Below are 20,687 nucleotides of genomic sequence, written 5' to 3'. Positions count from 1 at the left end.
CAACTCAACTTTCCGCTCTACAGTAGAACACAACAGTCTTTCCATACAGGCAGACTTACTTGTCGGCGGAGTGCTTTTGTAGCATAATTCATGTCTTTGTTCAGAAAGTGTGAGCTCTTGTGGGGCTCAGCTCCCGGGAATTGACGGCTGATTCCTGATATGAACTGCGCAGACACCTTCTGGGTGAACCCACAGTATTTCATCTCACTGGAGGACCCGGATGACGACGACGACGAACAAAACTGCACCCTGATAGTGGCTCTGATGCAGAAGAACAGACGAGCAGCCAGGACACTGGGCGCCGGCTTGTTTCTCACAATTGGCTTTGCCATATACAAGGCAAGAATGTTTGGTTGTCGTTTCGTAAGGACGTGGTATATGTGAACAGCAGTGTCACTGAGTGAGCTTTGACACAGTTATCCACACTCTTTCAATGCGAATTTATGACACAAGTCGTGTACACATGCGTCTGGGTTCGAGATGTCTGCAGGCTTTTGAAGCATTCGCCACAGCTGACACAAGTTGCAGCAGAATCTGGAAAATTGGCATTGCATACATGTCTTTGGTGTCGAAATTTCTTGTTTGCATTTTGCGACGTAAACATCAAAAGTTTTTTCCCTTGAAGAAATTTTGAGCACTGATTTAAAACACTCGACCTGAGATTTCACATGGAACGGGGATTTTTAAAAGGAATGTGCAAGGGGATCTGGTTTTCTGATTCATGTAGCATTCGTGGTTTTCTCGTGTTCATGTATTGTCAATAGCAAGCTATTTGTTGCCGAGTGAGGCAGTATGGTGACGTGAATTTGGTGACATTCAATACAATGCCCATCACATTGTGTGAGGAAACCCTTTCAAACAAGAACACTGCCGCAGTGGTGCAGTGGTAGGGCGCTCTACTACTGTGCCCAAGGATGTGGGATCGAATGCCGGCCGCAGCGGCTGCTTTTTTATGGACGTGAAAAGCTAGGCGCCCGTGTGCTGTGCGATGTGATTGCACGTTGAAGAACCCCAAGTGGTTGAAATTTCCGAAGCCGTCCACTACGGCATCTCTCATAGCCTAAGTTGCTCTGGGACGTTAAACCCCATAAACTAAACTAAACCTTCCGAGCAAGACCTCCAGAATGAGTGGAAAGGGTATACTATGAACACGGATATCCTCACTCTCATATCCACTTTCTTCCTTTGCATGAGACCTTGGCAGTTTTCTCCCAGTTCGCTTTGTTTTTACCTGTTTTTATGCAGTTCATGAATATGAAACAGTGCCAGAGACACCTTGCATGCTGACCTCGCACTTTGCATAAAAAAGCAGTATGCAGTCTTGGTTCATAATGGCGTAAGTCTTCTCAAACATTTGTCAATGCAGATTGATGACCCAGACAGCTGTCCGACGCCACTGGACCTACAATTCTTCAAATTCAACCCGTCGGCTGCACGGTCACACACATTCATTAATTCCCGTGAGGTGACCACTCGCTTCAGCCTTCCCCCGGGCACTTACTGCGTGGTTCCCTCCACTTTTGAGCCCAACCAGACGGGAGAGTTCCTCCTGCGGATATTCACCGAAAAAAAGAACGTCTCCCAGTACGTAGCTTCTAGTGGCATTTTGTGTCTGTCTCAGCATTCTCGTATGGGTACAATATACCCGCTATACTTCTTCTTCCTAAGCCGCTGGCTGGCTCTAAATTTGTGCACAAAGGTAACATCGGGTAGTGGATGTTGTATAGCAAAAAGTTGGTTATTCTCACCTTTTAAAAAAAAATGAAATTATTGTTAATTGATAGTAAAGCTGGGCCAGCAGTGCATCGTGACCTTATGACCAAGACACTGTCTGTCTCTAGGAAGGCAAAACCCTGGCCAACCCGTCCACATTTCAATGAAATTAAGTGCAGAAATTCTCGTGGGTTTCGTGATGTCACTGTTTGTTAACCTGATTTGCAAAAAGGATTGGAGCAGTTTACTGCACTGCCTCTCAAAAGGTTGTTTTTGACACAAGGTTGTGGATTGCTTCTTAATGCTGCCTGCAGTAGCCGACAGCACAATTCAGTTTACCTTGCATGATCTGGAAAGTTCACTAACAGTGGAGACTATAGTGCGGAACCGAATATAGTAATGCAGTTCCTTCTAGCTGCCGGTCTACCTTTCAGGACTCAATGTAAAGTCATATCACTTAATTATTAGTCATGTGAAGCGGTCATGCAAAGCAAAATATAAATTATTGTGCCATTCTAAAATTCGCTTGGTAGTTTTTCAGATGTTTACTCCACAAAACAAACGCAACAGAAATTATGTACTAGTAATTGACAGTTGATCCGACGAGAATGCGAGAGCATGAATCGTTGACGTAATTGCATAGCTACAAGTTTTTCGATTTCAGTGCATTGTCATGCAGGAAGTACAGTGAATGAATCTGACAATAATGATGACACGGTGGAAGCCTCCTGCCAGGACGCATTAGAATCTTTATCTAAAGTGAAAGGTTACAGCACGAGGAATGATTTGAGCTATGAAGTGTAAAAGGGCCTCAACTCAATGAAAAATAAGTTATCTGCAACACCGTGAAAGGACAACAGGAGGTTAAAATTGCGGATTTCTAAGTTGGCTGCTTGTACAAGCCTCAAAAAACTGGCCTTTTAACATACTCAGAGCACTGTGACTGCCTTCAGTAATAAACCAACAATTTTTAAGAAAAGCTGCCCATCTGGCATATATTTTGATCTTTAAAGAAATAATAAAAGAAATGTGGCCCAGTTATAGTGTCGATTTTTACAGCCCTCGTCACATGTGTTGTAAGTAGTCTACGCTGTACTGCTTAGTATTTAAAGTTGCGAAAACTCGCTGGTATTGCTACTCATCTTCTGTTACTATTAAGGTCTTTTCAGTAGATATGATGTCAGCACCCGAAGGTACCCAAGTGATTGAGATTAGCACGGGCATAGATTCCATTTGTTAAAACCTACAAACCGCAATCTTTTACAGATATAATATTTCCAAGAGATATTGCTCTTGTTTAAGAGTGGTTTGGGGGTTTCACACTAGTTACAAATTAAGTAAAAGAAGTGACATGGTCCTCGCCACAGTGATTCAGTGGGTAGGGCACTTGACTGCTGAACTATAAAGACGAGGGTTCATTCCTGGCTGTGGCCGGCATTGCTGGATGGAGATGACAAGCAAGGCACTCGTGTGCTGTACAATGTCGGTGCTCCGGAACCCCAGCTGGTCAACATTTCCAGCATCCTTCACTGTAATGCCCCTCACAGCCTTTGGGACATTAAACACTGTAAACCAAACCAAATCGAAATGACATGGATGTGTGTCATTGCTTTAGCTTTACCAAGCACACATTGGGAAGAATGATAACAGCCTAGAAAGACTGTGCTAGTAGTAAAAGTTTTTTTCAAGCAACTTCGCAGCCAAACATAGGCTGAGTTGGCTAGAGGTGAAATTATGTGTAACTAATGGCCATGAAATGTTTGGTTCCTGAAATGCTTTTATGGTTCCTGCAACTTGTGGCAGAGCATTGAAAATTTTGCTAGTTTGAGGCATTGTGATGCTCACAACAGCTGTTTTGTTGTAGTGTAATTTTGTTTCCTAAATATCTCAAGTCTCTCCCATCTGGCATTGATTCAGTATGATTATTGAAAAGCAAAAAGTGCCTTTGCTCTCGTATATAGCAGTGTGAGAAGTAGGAGTTGATGTCATTTACTAAATTTATAGTCTGCCTTGTTTAAATTTGCAAGGTGCCAGGTCAGACTGAAAACAGTATCAGTCCTATGGCGTTGCCTGATATCTTATCACTGATTTCTGCATTGATGGCACTAAAACTGAAGGTTTAGCTCCCAGCTGCTCTAGGATTGAGCTTCCCAGTGCTGCACTCGTAATAAAAAAAAAATGTCCATTAGTAATTAGACATTGGTGCGATTTTCACCAAGATGTGTGCACTGTTTGTACATTTGTTTGTAGTTATGCACTTTATTGCGATAAAAAATGTAGCAACTTTAAACTGACTGGTTATATAGCAACTTTAAAAGGACGCATATAGGTATTTCTTGGGGTATGGAATTCTACAGCAGCATTTTGGAAGGAAGCCGAGCCTTTTTGTTACGTTTGTAATTTCAGCCATCAAATTTATTTGCATGTTTGATTAATTTTTTTCTCACTGCCAGTTTGCCCAACTTTGCGCCTTGATGCACTCTTTTTCTTCCTTCTACAGTGAACATGATGTGCCTCCTGCCATCGTTCCTCCTGCCGATAATGTAAGCGCTCATCTTTCAGTCCTAAATAATATAAATATTTTGTGGTCACATCCGGCCAAGGTGTTTGGGTCCTCAACAAAGGCTCATAATTTGTTTGTTACTGTCACCTTACATTTTGTTGCAGTTTCGCTTCGGTTTTGTTCAGCAGCCCCTCACAGTAAGGATTGACTGCTTGTGCTTCGAAGCACATTCCCGCAGGATCGATTTGAATAGTGTGATAACTTCAAAACCATGCTGTGTGGATTCTGTTTGGAAAAATGTAACAGATGTTGATTTGCCTATGCAAAATTACTCTCGGATCATGTATGGCAATATTACTTGTCTGGGGATGAGAGCTCGAGTAGAGTGTAATTAAGTGTAGTTTTATTTACCATTTGCCTGTGGGCTAAAGTAACAAGACAGTTACACTTCTGCCCGCGTGCAAACTGGTCAAATTGAGGCTGCAGTTTTTCGATTTCCTATTTTCTTCAGTAGTCCGGTGATTGATGTGGTTTTACATCTGGTTGACCTTATGCATTGCCCCTACATTAATTACCCGATGTTTAGTTCCCAGTTTCATGGTATATAAACGAAGAATGTTCATTTGCTGCTGCGTCATGCTAATACAATGGGCAGGAAGCTTTTTCTTAATTTTGTATTAAAACCCAAACTAGCTGCAAGGTGCTATGTTGTTGTGGAAGGCTGATATAAGCCCATGTAGTGAAGGTCGAGCAAGGTTAGTGGAGGCTTCCAGCTCTTGCTAACCTCGATGCCATTGGTCAGTGTCAAGGCCTCTAAGGGTTCACAAGCAGCATCGTTGCTCTGTGTGTACAGTAGAAGTGTCTCATTTGCACAAGTATTTTTGATACCACTGCACAGTTTACACTACTCCAATAAATAAAAAGGGAACACATGCTAGGGAGAAGCACAAGACTTGCACCAACATGAAGCATTGAAGCATTGAAATCAAGGATCTCCTCCTATTAAGCCTTTGCTCAGCTGTTGTCATCACATCATATCGAATAGCCCCATTTTTTTTTTACTTTTATGGTGCTGTGATAGTAGTAGTACCTTCTATATATGATTATCTATATATGATTATTTTGTTATGAAGAAGGGTCGCAATATTGATGTGTACTGTTTATCTTTAACCAAACTGAAGTTTCAGTCACTATGTTTCAGGATTGCTACTTTGGATTTTGCGCCTCTGTTGCACATTCCATAGTACTCCCTTCAATATGAAGCTGAAGGCTGTCATTCCTATATCTTAGCGTAGTTGTATTAAAATTTAGAAGTAGATTATTTTTCTAGAAGCAGTTACCACTCATGGAGTTTAGAGTTGTGACTTGTTGCGTTGGTGACCGTGCTCGCAGGTTCGTGCGAAAGAAGAGGACCCCAGTTCTGATCGTGCTCAGCAATTGCGAGCCCTATTTGCCAAGATTGCTGGTGATGACATGGAAGTGAACAGCTATGAACTCCAGAAGATCCTCAACATGGTCTTCCGCAAAGGTTGCCTCCTGCTGCTGCTCTCACATTCTTTTGCAGCTTCCGTGATTTCCACATTGTGTTTTCTGCTCATAGTTCACCAGTGTTGCCATTGTTCCTGCCTATATACCCAGCCAAAAAAAAAGATCGCTTGAAACTGGGGAAAAACACAGTTTGAACTAATTGTTCTAGTTGTGTTAAGGCCAGTTCCAAATGGTCAGTTTTGACTGGGTTCAAGTTTAAGCTTTTGTGCATTTGCAGCAATTTCACTTAACATAATACTAACTGTTGGCCATCTTAACATAGTCGTAATTGCTAAAATTTAGAAGTGCATCATTTTTCTAGAAGCAGTTACCACTCGTGTAGTTTGACATTGTGACTAGTCGGCCAAGTTCTGCAATTAGGAAATTTTTCTGTTGCTGCAACTATCATTTAAGAGTTTCTTATTTAGAGGTGAATTTACGTGTGAATTTCACTATTACTCACTATATTTTCACTATATCTTCACTATATTTTCAGCTTTGTAGGCAGACATGGTAATATTTTAAAGTGTTTACATTGCTTGCATTTCAGTTTTATGTTGGTCCCTGCTTGGTATTTATTGAATCCTAACCATACATGACATTAGAAACATTAGATGGTTGTGTAGAGGGTGTGCTTTGCATCATGTTGCATTAACCAGATTTTCCTCTCTTCTTGGCTCACCAGTTGCCGCTATGCCTGCAGTAATTTTTAAATGCCATGCTACAGGATGGTTAAATAACATATTGCTTGTTACATTGGTCACACTTCCCTGGAATGACTCCTTGTGCGGCTTTAATCGTTCTTTTAAACATAATGATTTGACTAAATAGTAAATAGTATCACAATTAAAAGTTAGGATACTGATTGATACAAATTCTGCATTAAGCATGCATGGATTAGAATGACACTGAATTGGTAGTTACCTTTGGTAAAAAATTTGAGGTAGCATAGCAAAGACATGGAGACCATTCGTACATATTGCATGAAGCCAGACCAGTTTCATAGTCTAATAAAAATAATGTTGCAGGTAAAATAGTAGTGCTATGCTTTTAGCCCAGAAGAAGCAGTTTATTCCTGACTGCATTATAAATAGCTCCGCAGCAATTTCAACTCTTCGTTTGGTTGTACGAGGTGTCTAGAGAATTACCCTTCTAGTACTTACAACGAGAAAAGGATGAACTGGTCAAATTAGTAATATTTAGCAGCTTAACATTTTTATTCATCTTTCTAGGTAACTATATTTGAGATGCAGCAGTCATGACTGCTAACTGTGTAGCAGAAGTCTTACTTCATGCTGATTAGACAAGTATGAATGACCACTTGTAGACTACTGATAACCAGAAGCTACTGCAGAGTCTGTTTGATAGCATAACTCAAACTGCAGACTTCTGCTGAGTCAGTTTAAATTGAACGTCTTCGTACTGTTTAGCTAAAGCTGGAATGATAGAATGATTTCTAGAACTGTGTTTTTGTAATTTGGTTGTCTTTTAAGTTTTTGATAATTTTGGTTCACTTACCAGTAGTCTAGGTGTCTTGGTGAAATGGTGATCCCCTTCCACGCCTTCATGATCCTGCTTGCCAAGGATTGCACACTCAGATTTGCACTGTGGCTCTGTGATGCACTTTTAGCAACTTGCACCCTAATACCCTGCTTGCTTTTTTATTTAACTTACCAGTCCTTAAAGTTAATTCTTTAAATATTTCATTCTTATCCTCCAAGCTAGTTTACTCAAGAAGCAGATGTTATGATTGGAGTTTAGGTTTGCGAGTGATGTCATAAGATTTCTGGTCTAGGCATAATGGTGAAATGATTCCTACAATCTTGGGCACGCACATATTAATTTTATCTTTTGGTTTTTTGAACCTATATGTGCATGGCATACCTGTTGCCATGTAGTGTTATTCCATCGTGCTCCGAGTTTACATTTCAATTTCAAATACTGAAAATAAAGGATGTAAATCTATAAGCTGTCCAGCATGATTTGGGATTGGGTCGTACATTGTGGCTCCAATGTGTGATCACGAATTGGTAGCGTGCTCTCACAGCATGCATATAGCATGGGCATGTTTTTTCATAATGTAATCAGTTCATGCGTGCTATAGTGAGCCTCACCTTTCTTACCTCTGTATTTTGTTGAGTTGGGCGAGGTCACCATCCCATAGGCCTACAGCACAGCGCACGCACGTCCTGTGTGCCTGTCCTTCCTTGGTTTCCGTTGTAGAATTGCGGCGCAAGATCTCAAAGCCCCCGCCGTCCTCTGAGCAAGATTGCGATTGGCGCCAGTTGCTTAAGTGTCTTGACTGCTTTAGCTCGTCATGTAAGTCCCCACGTTTTTTTTTTTCTGCACATGAGCACGCACTCGTGTTTTTAAGTCCATTGATTGCGGTCGAGAAGGAAGGAGCACCCTGGTGTATTTGTCGTCTGCTTGACCGGTCTGCAACCTCTGCTCGGGAGCACTGGCACAGAGCCTCCTTGTGTAGCACCTCCACTGTCGTATGCTTTGCAGCACTTTCCTGTCCTCTCTCTCTCTCTCCTGTGGCTCTGCTTAACATGAGGCAACTATAGTGCCGAGCTCAAGATATGCTGCAACAAAATACTGCTTCAGCTGGCAGGCTATGTACATATATAGACCATCTATATAAAAGTTAAACCTGGATGTAACGAAATTATGGAATGTCGATCATTTTTGGAACACAGATTTTTTCTAAATATCAGACGTTTTTGTGTGAAGACTTAATGGTAATGCAGAATGAAACCAAATTGAGAAATAATAGTGATGGTGAGTTCATTGCAGATGTTTGCATTGACGCCTCATTATGCAAAGCCTAAAATGAGGTAAAAGATAGAGATAAGTGGAGTTTGTTAAGTGATAGAAATAATTATTGTATCAGTCGTGCGTTTTAAGAATGGATGCATTTAACTAATTCTACTGTCAGAAACAAGAAGTAGTAAAAGGAGCCCTTGCAGAATGGGCTTTGAACTCTTACATCTACACTGTCTTTTGTCTTGGCGCACTGCTGCACTTACTAAGGAGTACCACAGTGTGTCAGCTGCATTTGCTGACTGCAATCATAGATATTCCTTTTCGCGTGTGTTTTTGTTTTCTTGTTATTCAATATGAAGCGTTCACTTGGTTTGACCGACGTTCAAGTAACACAGCAACGGCTCATATGCTCGGTGTAACAAGTTTGTAATGTCACTCAACCTCTGCAACACCTTTGTTGCATAAAGTTCATGCATACAAAGACTTTGTAATATATGTCAAGGAAGTTTCTGCTTGGGAGTTCGTTACATCCAGTTTTAACTATGGAATTTAAAAACAGCCAGTGTATTACAAGGTTACCTGTGTGATTCTATTATTCGAAACGAATCTATATATATTATGTGATACAAATAGTTGAAATGCAGTTGTGCAATTATTTTTTAGATTAACTGCTCTTAGCAACATCTGTTTTGAAATACATTGCAGTGGCATCACAATCAGCTAACTAAAAGTAGGCTGTGCAGTTGAAGTGACTTGGTATTCGTGTACTAAATTGCGGGTGTAGAATTGTGTGCTTCGGGCTTGAATGCCATTGTATAAATTTTGTTTAATATCGTAGCCAACCAGAAGTTGTCAGCCTGCTTCCTTGGTGTATATACATTAGACTGCTGTTAAGACAAACATTTTTAAGATATATACTCTCTCTTAATCGGAAAAGTTCAGGTTTAGCTCTTTAGCTTCCCACAAGTGCAGTGCAGAAAAAAGGTTTACACAGTGTTCAAATTTTGTTCGCACTCCTTGAACATTGAACTCTTCTTTTATGGCACGAGTTCATAACTGAACACTTTTCAAGTTGTTCATATGTAAATTTATTATGTAAATTGTATTGTATTTCATATTTAAATTCCTGTTGGCCTTGCTTTGAATGTAACATGTTCAAGCACTTTTTAATTCTGTAAGCCCAGAAAGTTTTTTATCAATAGCATAAGGTTTGTATCAGACAGTGTTTACAAAATATTGGTTGGACAATAATATAGCACAGTTGTGCAAAAGGAACTGTTGTTGCATAAGACTAAAATACAAATGGCTGATGGGCGGTGTGTGCTTTGCGGGCTTTTTTTTTTTAATTTTTACTTCCTCATTGGCCATTATACGTTCTGTTCTAATTCCTTCTTATATATGCTTGTCATTCAGAGTTTACTATTATGCAATACCTATTTTTTAAACTGAACTTCTGTAAAACTGAGCAGATTCTTAGTCTCAATATGTTTGTCTTAAAGGCAGTCATCTGTATGCCCATCGGAAACTCGAAATTGTAAACTGTAAATTTTTGAAGCACAGCTCAAACTAACGAGTGAATCTTGTAAGCCTTGTCTTTCATAAGCTGCAAAGTCCTGAAATTGAAAGCAGGATCTGTATAGTCTTTAAATCAAGATTTCTTTCTGTGCATTTGAAGAAACTGCTCAAAATCACCATGCAAGAGTCTAAGCGAAATGAACTGTGTTGTTTTTCTCGGTGTTCGTTCACTCCTCTCCTCTTCCGTCGTCCCCACGTTCGTTTCGGGCACTCACAAATGCCCATTCAGCTCCCCGGGAAGATGAAGATGACGGTAAGCGGTCGCCCTTTTCCGGTGTGTTGTGTGCATGGATTGTTGTTCATCTGTTCTGCTCCGACCTCTGTCGGCCATTGTTCTTCTTCCGTCTTCCCAGCCCTTTTGAATCTCTTGTGGCTTTCTTTTCTCGTTGATTCCATTTGAGTGCTGTGTGGTTGGCATTAACACAGACACACCCCCACAAGAAAAAAAAAAAAGGGAAATCATTGCCTTACTTTGGTGGCTTCCCTATTATGAGCCTTCATATGGGGCTCATTTCATATAGAGCCAGTGCCAACAAGTCGCGGTGGAATCGTTAGCGAGGGACATTTGCTGGTTGTGGTGAAAATTCAGCATTCAAGCATGTTTCCAAAAGATCCATGTGGCATTAATTTTTCGAGCAGTGTTTCTTGCTGCAGCATTTTTCTGTTTCTTACGAATTTATTTTTAGCATTATGTCATGAAGTAGTATGTTTCTTTTTGCATTTATTCTCAAGCGATGTTTTTGGCAGCAACATTATTCTGACTTTGGGAGCGAGGTTTCTACACGAGTTTCAGGCTGAGATTTCAGCTGCTGTAGTGCAGTTTATACCTTCCCAAAACCCCATGATATGTCACGGGTAATTGCATCAGTCGTGACGTAATACCATTGCTTGTTTCTCTTGAGAGCCACAGCTAACTTTTGTGGGATTGACTTGCAGTGATCACTAGTGTACCAGTGCTTGGGTGTAGTTTGTAGTCACCTGCTTTCCTAGCTAGGTAACCTTTAAAGTTGCCTCGTAGTCTTAATTTGTGACAAATCGCAGCATAAAGCCTGAACCTACAGCCACAGAAAAAAAATTTCTTCTTTGTGAAGTTTAAAGGGCCGCTGACAAGGGCATGACATTTTAAACAAACCAGCCTGGTGCTTCGATCAGGTATTGAAGATTATTTGTTCAAAATACTACAGTGATGCGCATTGCGGAAAGCAGCAAAAATGCAAATCAAAGATCTCTTTTACTTCCTTTCAATACCTCCTCATCTTTTACACATGCCATTGGACTTTGTTTATGACATACTATCAGATACAGCATCCATTGGTTCATCTCTCCTGGCAGGTGAAGTGTGTCGTGTCATCTAATTGTTTCACATGTGCCTTTCTGTCACATCTTTCGTTTTTGCACATGCATACAACCACACACAAAAAAAAAGGCCTTAGTTCTTTTTCCTAGTCTATGTATGCTTAAGAGTGTTCTATATGGTATGCTGCTCGATTGGTTTTGATGGCTGTAACTCTGCTAAAGGTGATGCCTCACAATGACCAGGTTAGAACACATTTTAGAACTAAATGTGGTCAGTGGCCCTTTAAGAGCTAGGTTCGCAGTTGTATTTTGCTCCTGTTGTTTGAACCTTAACTGTTATTTTTAAAACTGTTTCTTTAAGTTTATCCTATCTCCACTTTGTAATTCTAATATTGGACACAGTTGTGCATTGTCTGAGTGTGCATTGTCTTGGGAGCATGTTTACTAATAACTGAAAGTTATTTTTTTTAGTTGTATCATTTACTGAATGCATCCATATCAAGATTTATAGATGCAACTATGTACTCAGTCTAGCTGTGTCTTGTCAAAGTGTTTGCTACAGTCTTGCATGCACGTTTCTTAAAGATCAGTACCATAGCATTTTTTGTTTTGTCACCATCAACACTTTCTTCTTTTCCAGAAATTCGATCTGAGCAGTTTTCTCTGGATGTTTGCCGAAGCATGGTTGCTCTAATGGATGTATCCTTTTGCTTTTGCAGTTTGACTCTTGCTCTCCACCATTCAAAAGAGTGCTTCAGTGCATTATTGAAGTCTCATATGATACCTGCATTTAACATGTGAAGGAAGTGGAGACAAGATGAGCATCTGGTCGAAGACCAGTACAGTATACTGGATTGGTCTTCAACCATGCGCTGTGCCTTCCATCAGCCAGTGCTCTGTGCAGAGCACTTATTAGCCTATACATCAGTGTGATGACAGCCGAAGGGCTGTTATGAACTATAGAAGTTCATTACATTACAAGGATGCATTGGTGCTACACACATGCTTGCTTGTGCATGTGGTACTTTTAGCCGTTATGCTATGCTACATTTGTATGTGCTAGCATACTGTGCTGCATTTCAGTCTCTCTCGCAACAGGAGCACAATTCTTAGGCAGTGAACATGTTCATAGCCGCAGAGTAGGGTGTTTAGCATTATTAATGTGGAGCCTACCGCTGCCAGCATGTTTAACACAAACACTCGAGTGCGTGGCTTTGACCACTACGAGCACCGCCCACCCTTTGCTGCTGGGTCTGAGGCAACGCTTCACAATGTGTTTGTGACTATTGGTGATAGCGGGGCCCCCCGTGGCCGCCTTATCATGATGTCGAACCCATCGGCCAGCGCTGAGTTCTAATGGTGGTCAAGGCCATGCACTTGAGCATTTGTGGTCAGGATGCTGGCTGCGGTACACAGCTCATTAGGTTGAAAAGCTGTCATCATAACCTACAGCTGAGAAAAATTGTGTTGGAGAAAACGCATGCAGGATTACGTATCAAGATTGTGACACATCCTTTATTAGTGCAGCAGTCAGGATGGTGTCATACCTTTCACTTCCCATTTAGCATCCATCTATTGGTCAGGTTGGAGGTTATAGTTTACGCCAGGAATTAGAACTGACCATGTATGTACCTCAGATAAGTGTAGGTGTCCACTGAGAAGTGAGATACTGCGCCTTCCTTCCCTCCTTCCCTCAAAACCACCTGGGGATTTTTAACGTGCAGTATCCCCTAGATGGTTGAAATTACTCCGGAGCCCTCCACTACGGCACCTCTTTCTCTCTTTCCGCTTTCACTCCCACTTTCCTCCCTTCCCTTGAAACCAGTGTGACAGATACCGTGCCTTTCCTTTCCTGTGAACCGATTATTATTATTATTATTATTACTATTATTAATAATAATAATAATAATAATAATAAAGAGAAAGATTCATTTAATGAAAAGGTGGTGTTAAAGCCACAATCACATCTGCACTTAAGGAAAATCTTGAAAATCCCCTTAATTATTAATGCAGATCAGAAGTTTCTTTCGTGTTCTAGATTTACTTAGACATTGTCGCAGCCTAGGCTTTGGCTTTCCTGCGCCCACACTGTAGGTTAACTCTTTCTTATAATGTGCATTTTTGCACATGCACGGGTATTGCTTTCTCTATCTGCAAAGTGTTTATTTACTTAGTCTCTTTGTCACATCGTGATAACTTGTAATTTCACATATTTCAGGGTGGTTTAAATTCAATGCAGTTTACAGTTTACAATAAAAACGCGTGATTGTATTGCTTGTTGATGTCAGCATCCTTATAATGTGCGGTTTCACTGGTGAAATTCTTTTTATATAAATGTTACGGGATTGCACACAAGATGTGGCTAAGTCAAGAAGCAATGCGGCAAGAGAGGAACAGAACCGCAGGACTACATTTTTCTGCCTTTGCAGAACTGCAAATGTCTGTCTAGTCTCTCAATTTTTTTTTAACAAGCACCTTTTTTGCATGTAGCAGTTTCCCACCATGTCCTATCCTTGACTCGCTGTTGCCCATTTAGGACGACCATTCAGGAAAACTGGGATTGGATGAGTTCAGAGCTCTTTGGATCCTTATTAGGACCTGGAAGGTGGGTTTCGTGCTGTGAAACTGTGAAGGCAACTCTTTAATTTGCGTTCCTGCTTTCTCTTTTTATTTGCTTTGTTTTTACATAAAAAACCTCCTGCTTTGTCTTGCTATCATGGTTTCATCATCTAAAATACTTGGACTGGTTCACATATTGCTTTAAACATTAAGGAATTATTACATCCTTCTACGCCTTCATGACTCACGATTCACTAATTTTTTGCCTTTCTAAATTAAGACCAGAAGCTATATGAGTAAGCCCATGTATTTTTTAATGTAAGGTACACTGGTGAGAACTAAGTAGCATAGGGTGAGAAATTTTTCAAGCGTGCATTAGTGACAATATGAGGCTGATGGCTCAGCTTTGACACGACAGCCAAAATGTAAATTTAAAAAGCTTGTTTTACGCAGATTTTCATCAGCTTCTTTGTATTGAAACATATAGCATGCGGAGAAGTTATTTTCCCTTTGCTTTAGTGCGTGGGAACACCACTGTGTCGTATGTAATTTCATTACTCTGCACCTATAGCAATTATTGAGGTGTTGGAAGATCATTTTATGGCCAGAGGTGGTTGCCAGTACGTGTTGACTAGTTCTCTGTGGCTTCAGTAAAAACTGTGAGGTAGTAGTGGTGCTGTCCTTCTGGAAAGGACTGTGATTGGCTTATCACGTGATTCGGTAGTGTTCAGTGACGGCATGGCATGTAGAGCATAATCAAGAAGCTAGATTATTCCAAATTATTCTGAAATCCTCTGCTAAAGCACTTCACATAGTTGACGTGCAGTTTTGTTATGTTGAATCTCACCTACACGTGTCGTACAGAATGGCAAGCCCAATTCGAGTCTTTATGTGTGCTATGTGTATTACGTGCAAAGCCCACGAACCCAGTGAATTTTTATGGATATGGCATTAAAGATGGATGCTCCAAGCATTCTCAACTGTCTTAAGGGAGAACACATAGCTGGTTTGATAAAAAAAAGTGTCAGCATTCCTCGAGCTTGCATGAAATTGAAGGAACCCACCAAGAGTGTAGACTCAGGGGTCTGCTCCTGAGCCCTGTAGTGGCTATGATGATCCTTCGCATTGTAGAGAGTTGGACAAAAAACCGTATTGCCATCATGAGATATTGAACACAGGAGAGGCATTACAAGCTGCACAAAGTGGCTGAAAACACTTTTGACAGACTGTACCACATGGCAGGTGTACTGTGATTAGTATACAGCTCAACGTACATATTTCAGCTCAGCAACAACGGCAGTATCAATGCCAGTAGGCTTTCCTGAAAAGGAAAAATATGTTCTCTGATCTCTCGAAAAATTATGGTTCCTCCTTCTTTTTTGGCTATGTATTATTGAGGTCGAATGAAATAATTTTCTGGCTAAAAATTAATTAATGTTCTGGTATCCTTTTCGATTTCAGAATGTCTTCACATCATTTGACAAAGATGGGTCAGGCTTTTTGAACACGTTCGAGCTGAGGGCTGCCTTGAATTCCGCCGGTGAGTTGCATGCTGTGGTGCTATTTATAGGCAACATTTTTTGTGAGCCATTGTCAAGGTATCCACTAAAGATTATTTTGAACTAAGTTAAATAGTTTCTGTGATCCAAATATAGCCTGGGAAGTTGCGGAGGCAGTTGCCTTTAAATGCACCTCATTATATGTTTTCTCACCTCGTTGCATATGCTGAATAAAAGTAGCTCATGCATTGACTCTAGTCCGTGTATTGTTGATGCTGGCTGAGTATTACAGCTTACTACTGCTGATGCAGCCTTCCTTCACTGGCTTCCAAGAGTTCCTTGAATGGAAAAAGCACAGTTCTTGCTGTTGACAAACTCTATCAGAAACAAAAATCGTGTGGCATGACTACAGAATAACCGGTAGAAAGTGTTTTATTTTGCATGCTGCGACACAGTAAAATTCATTTAGACATTTTGTTTATGTGGGAAGCTTTCAAGGTTATTAATAGATTTGTAACATATCTTTTACAGTATTGCAGCTACCAACGAATCCTTTATAGGTGCAGTTTTAACTTTCTTTCCCATGTTTCATAATGGGTCTAAGAACATGGATGTGGGAAAATTGTTTTGACAAACCATTTTGTTCGTCAGAGCTCATGGAATTTAGTGGCTGCATTGGTTGGACAGCTTAATTTCGAGCTTGTATTGGTTAAACTGCCATGTGATACGTGCCATTAAGTGTCACGTCATTACATGTCATTCAACACAGGCTGGAGAGACATCAATTTCCAGCAGGGACCACCTCAGTATTAAGCTTCTTTCCTATGGCCCATTTACTAATGTGCTCTTCCAAGACGAACCATTTCCACAATGTCCCCTGTTTGTGTGGGGCTCATTGTTTAGGGCATAAATATTTGCAAGAAGCATGATATATTAAAATAAGAAATGGTAATAGGAAAATTTCAAACTTTACAAAATGTGGTGGAATGCCTCTTTTCTTATTTCCGAAAATATAGGTTGCTAATGTTTTAAGTTTCTTGCTAATGTTTTAAGTTTCTTTTTGCGGCATAACTCTGTCTGGACCATGAAATAATACAGGCAACTTTGATGGTATTGGAAAAAAGAAGTTTAGTTAATTAAATATTTACATGATTAGGCTATAACATATTGTGAAAGGTAGCTTAGTTAGGTCAAATATATGCAAATTTGTTGACTGTTTAACTGTAGACATGAAACAAAGAAAAAACGTTGCTCTTCAAACTTGCTGAAAAAAAAAAACATTCAAGAAGTCAAAAACGCTTGACTATCAACATAAAACACCATAACAAATATAATTCTGGCCATGCAGAAATGGTACTGTCTTTTCTTTAGTGAAAAACTTTGTTGCGAGTCTGACATGCTCAATCTCTGAATTGTACTAATTAACAAAATTCAGTCAAGCCACATTACTAAGGAACTAATGAGAAACTAATAATGAACCAATATTTTTTGCATTAAACTTCTTTTAAGGTGCACCATTCTTATTATGACATTGGCAAATTCCTAAAAACATTCATTTTTAACTCTGTCTTCCTGGGCTCGTAGCACAGTTTATAGCTTTTGCGTTTTTGAACTTTGCCATGATTTCTGGCATGTTTTGTGGCTGTAGGAGCACTTCTCTTAAAGCTAGGTGCTCAAATCTCACTCGATATTGCTGAGAGAGCTTCACACTTAATTTTTGATGTCTTGAACGAGAAACCTCATGCACCGGAGCTTTCCTTGTTGTTGCTGAAATCCCAGTGAATGGAAATAAAACAGTGCGTACACAGTGTAAACATCGTAGCTGCTCAAGAATGAGGTGAAATTGAACGTATGCTTTCCTTAGACTGCTAATTGAAGTTCTGGGCTTATATTTGCCTGATTCGTCATCCGAGATGAAGTTAGAGCTTACGAAGTCATCTGGGGACTCTTTAGTACTGTTGTTATAAAAAACAACTCTGCAGTAGACAAACAGCGAATTTATGTGAAAACAGTTGAATTTGTAGGATGTTCTGACGCCAATTCGGTGCCATATTTGCTGACATTTCAGACCCTCCTGCTCCGAAAAATATTTTTTTTATGTTGCTACCTACTGAAAAAACGTGAACCACACAGAAACCGAAACTGTGGTCGTCGTACTATCTTCCTAGATGGGCTACATGCTCCAATTCTTGAAAATTACCATTACCAGCATGTCGAAAATCATTGTATGAATGATGGCCATGAGGGGGCTCAGAAAGAGTTAAAGAACCCTAGATTAATTGTTGATATTTTGGAGTCCTGCACTACGACGTCCCTCATAGCCAATCTTGCTTTAGAACGGAAAACCCTGTATACCATACCATACCATACAAAGGTCCTGTAATCTAAGTAACATTTTCCAGAAGTAGCCCATTCCTGGGTTTCATGTGTTGTTCTAGTAGCAGTAGCAGTAGTGGTGATAGTAGTAGTAGTAGTAGTAGTAGTAGTAGTAGTAGTAGTAGTAGTAGTAGTAGTAGTAGTAGTAGTAGTAAGTAGTAGTAGTAGTACTAAGTAGTAGTAGTAGTAGTAGTAGTAGTTGTAGTAGTAGTTGTAGTAGTAGTCAGTGTAGCGAGAAGGTGGTTGCCATGGGAACCACTTGGAGGGTGGCTACCATACGGGAAGAGGAGGAGGAGGGATACCATGCACTGAAGAAGGTATGGTGAGAGGGGAGGAATGTGCACTCAGAGGGTAGTGTTAGATGTACGTCTGGCTCATTTTATATTAACAGCTATTAATAGTCCATTACCTAGATGTTCTAGTACCTATGGTTGCGATAGGGGTAGCGCAGAACTAAGAAGAATAGCATACAAATAATACATAGTACATGTCATTTAAGTTCTTTGCGTTGGTATATCTCGAAATAAAAATACCCCCATAGCTGTCGCTGAATCTCACGTACAGAGCAGTAACCATCCTGTGAGTTTGAAAAAAAAAAACTATATATCTCTAGAACAATCTGTATCATTAAAATAGAGAAGAAAGCATTGAATATCAGCTTGAGGTATGGTGCCTTGGTGGCATGAAGCTCAACAACTTTGCAATTTTACCTTCATTATCACCTATCATTATCAATTATTCATTATCACCTATTGAAATCTTATTTTGGCTGTTTTTCTCATCATGTGGGGGCTAGAATGGTAATAATAATAAAAAAAAAACCTTGGCGTATGATGGATTTGCTGAATTTTGTATGTTTAGGTTCACTACTAACAGCTTCCAAACATTGGTGGCTACACAGTGACCAATGTGTCAGACACAAATTGGGCTGAGTTTTTGCATCTACTTTTATTTTCTAAAGCTCTTCTGTATCTTGCTGCACAGGCTACCAAGTGAACCAGCATATTCTCAAAGCTCTGGTCCTGCGGTACGGCAACGACGATGGAAACATAGCTTTCGAGGACTTCATTGGGTGTGCTGTCAAACTGAGAACCATGATAGGTGAGCTCTCACTTTTATAATACTATAAGCTGCATAACTCTAAACTCTCTCTGCTTCATAAAAGTGTGTTATTTATTTGCTTGGATTTGTGTTACAAAATCTTGCAGAGAGGAATATCGAAAGACATAGCTTAGTAAGAAGTTCGCACTCATATATACTGCACTCATATATAAGTTCATTTAGCTTCATGTTTAGGTGAGCGTATCGTAAGGTATTGGGTATAAGTTACTGTGGTTAAATAATTTTTCACATAAACAGTTAACAATAATTACTTTTGTGCCTTTATGGCTCAGCATTATTAAATGAAGAAATGTTGTGATCTACAATGTGTATCTGTAAGTTCTTTATTTAAAGCGTGTTTTATCTGCAAGGCCTGTGATCATATTTCTTACCTGTGACCAATCTTTTCAGAAATTTTTCATGAAAGCAGTAAGTCCTTGCCCAAATGCTATGGGTGCACTCTGCGTCCTTTATGTACCATGAGAAACGCATTATGGCATAGTACAAAATAACCTGCCAACAATCAATATTTGGTCTAGTCAAGTTGGCAGGCATGGTACATTTTTTCCTAAGATATCTCTGCAATATGGTTTTGTCTATCGCACATTTATGGTTCTTGTTCGTCACTGCAAGTGATCACAAGGTGTGCATTGCCACGGTTATGCTCGCATAATGTTTCTAGTGGTAACTGCGTCATGGACACTGGTGCATGTTTCTTTCCTTATTACAGCCACGCGACGTAAGTTATGCAAATAGTGATCGGTATTTATTATCTTTTATTGAGGAGGAGCAGGTGGTAATTGTTATGTGCAGTGTTGATGAAAAGAAGTTTGAGCAGCTACACCGTTCTATCTGTTCAAATTTCTTGTCGCTAAGCTTGAATCTATGTGGTATGAACGACATGCTAACATTGTCTGTGACACTGTCCTGGATAACTTTGCATGTTTTTGTTACTACCCATATACTATACAAGTGCGAAGACAAGTTCGGAAAGCAGAGTGAATAGGTGTCATGCTGTTCGCACTTCTTCTTTTCATGATAGGACCTTAGGTAAACTGATGCTTTTGCTTTACCAAGCATTTTTAGAAACTTCAGAACTACATGCACAGCAGTATCTTCTCTCCATATATTAGTCATGAGTGTGGTACTATATCATATAATGCAGAAAGCATACACAATAAATGTTCTGAGTTGTGCAGCATGTGTGAATTGACATTACTAGTTAGAAGTTTGGCACACTCGAAGCAGGATTTTGTGGGATTGTCAAGGTACTGTAGTAAATCGCGAACTCCGCACACACAGGCAGTGTTGAAGAGGGCTGATATCTGGGCCGGTTGGTTCACCTTGACACAATAAGATGTCTTTTCTTTCACCTGTCATTGGATGATTAAGCTTTCACCCAGCATGCAGTAGTGATGTCGCTTATCTCTTTTTAAAGTCCTTTAAGTAAAGTACACTTACGAGCACAAGTAGCATTATAATACAGCGTTTCAGTAGCATAACTTTTCACTGTATATTCGACAGGAATCATAAATCAAAGCAAATTTTTCATTTTCTAGGAGGCTGCAGCTTTATTTTGGTATACTGAACATAACTGATAAATCTCAAATTATTTAGCGATCATATAGCGTCTATCCAGATTACTTTGATGGTTGCTGTTCATATATACTAAATGACTGATTCAAAAGCTGCAAGCTCAATGGCAGGGCCTTTCCTCAATTTATTTACATATGGGCATGCTGTAGTTCACTTAAAATCCTTTATACCGGCAA

At 39.9% G+C, this 20,687-nt stretch overlaps 1 protein-coding gene across 6 annotated transcripts in view; it reads left to right on the top strand.

Annotated features, from left to right (window-relative positions):
• Window positions 1-20,687, top strand: part of LOC146176305 (calpain-B-like) — a 97,215-nt gene that overhangs the window by 71,569 nt on the left and 4,959 nt on the right. For 4 of the 6 annotated variants that reach the window (XM_084582644.1, XM_084582641.1, XM_084582639.1 and 1 more), the window contains exons 10-18: window positions 173-339; window positions 1,367-1,584; window positions 4,214-4,256; window positions 5,609-5,744; window positions 10,314-10,337; window positions 12,021-12,079; window positions 13,917-13,985; window positions 15,401-15,479; window positions 18,799-18,915. In XM_084582644.1, the coding sequence (XP_084438770.1) occupies window positions 173-339; window positions 1,367-1,584; window positions 4,214-4,256; window positions 5,609-5,744; window positions 10,314-10,337; window positions 12,021-12,079; window positions 13,917-13,985; window positions 15,401-15,479; window positions 18,799-18,915 (912 nt within the window). Of the gene's footprint in view, window positions 1-172; window positions 340-1,366; window positions 1,585-4,213; window positions 4,257-5,608; window positions 5,745-7,966; window positions 8,063-10,313; window positions 10,338-12,020; window positions 12,080-13,916; window positions 13,986-15,400; window positions 15,480-18,798; window positions 18,916-20,687 lie in introns of all 6 variants that reach the window. The other 2 variants (XM_084582645.1, XM_084582642.1) reach the window with 2 other exon arrangements.

Source organism: Amblyomma maculatum, chromosome 10 (genome assembly GCF_055883805.1).
Source record: "Amblyomma maculatum isolate TAMU_Amacu chromosome 10, ASM5588380v1, whole genome shotgun sequence".
In the NCBI taxonomy this organism is placed as follows: Eukaryota; Metazoa; Arthropoda; class Arachnida; order Ixodida; family Ixodidae; genus Amblyomma; species Amblyomma maculatum.
This window is presented reverse-complemented; position numbering and strand designations above follow the sequence as displayed.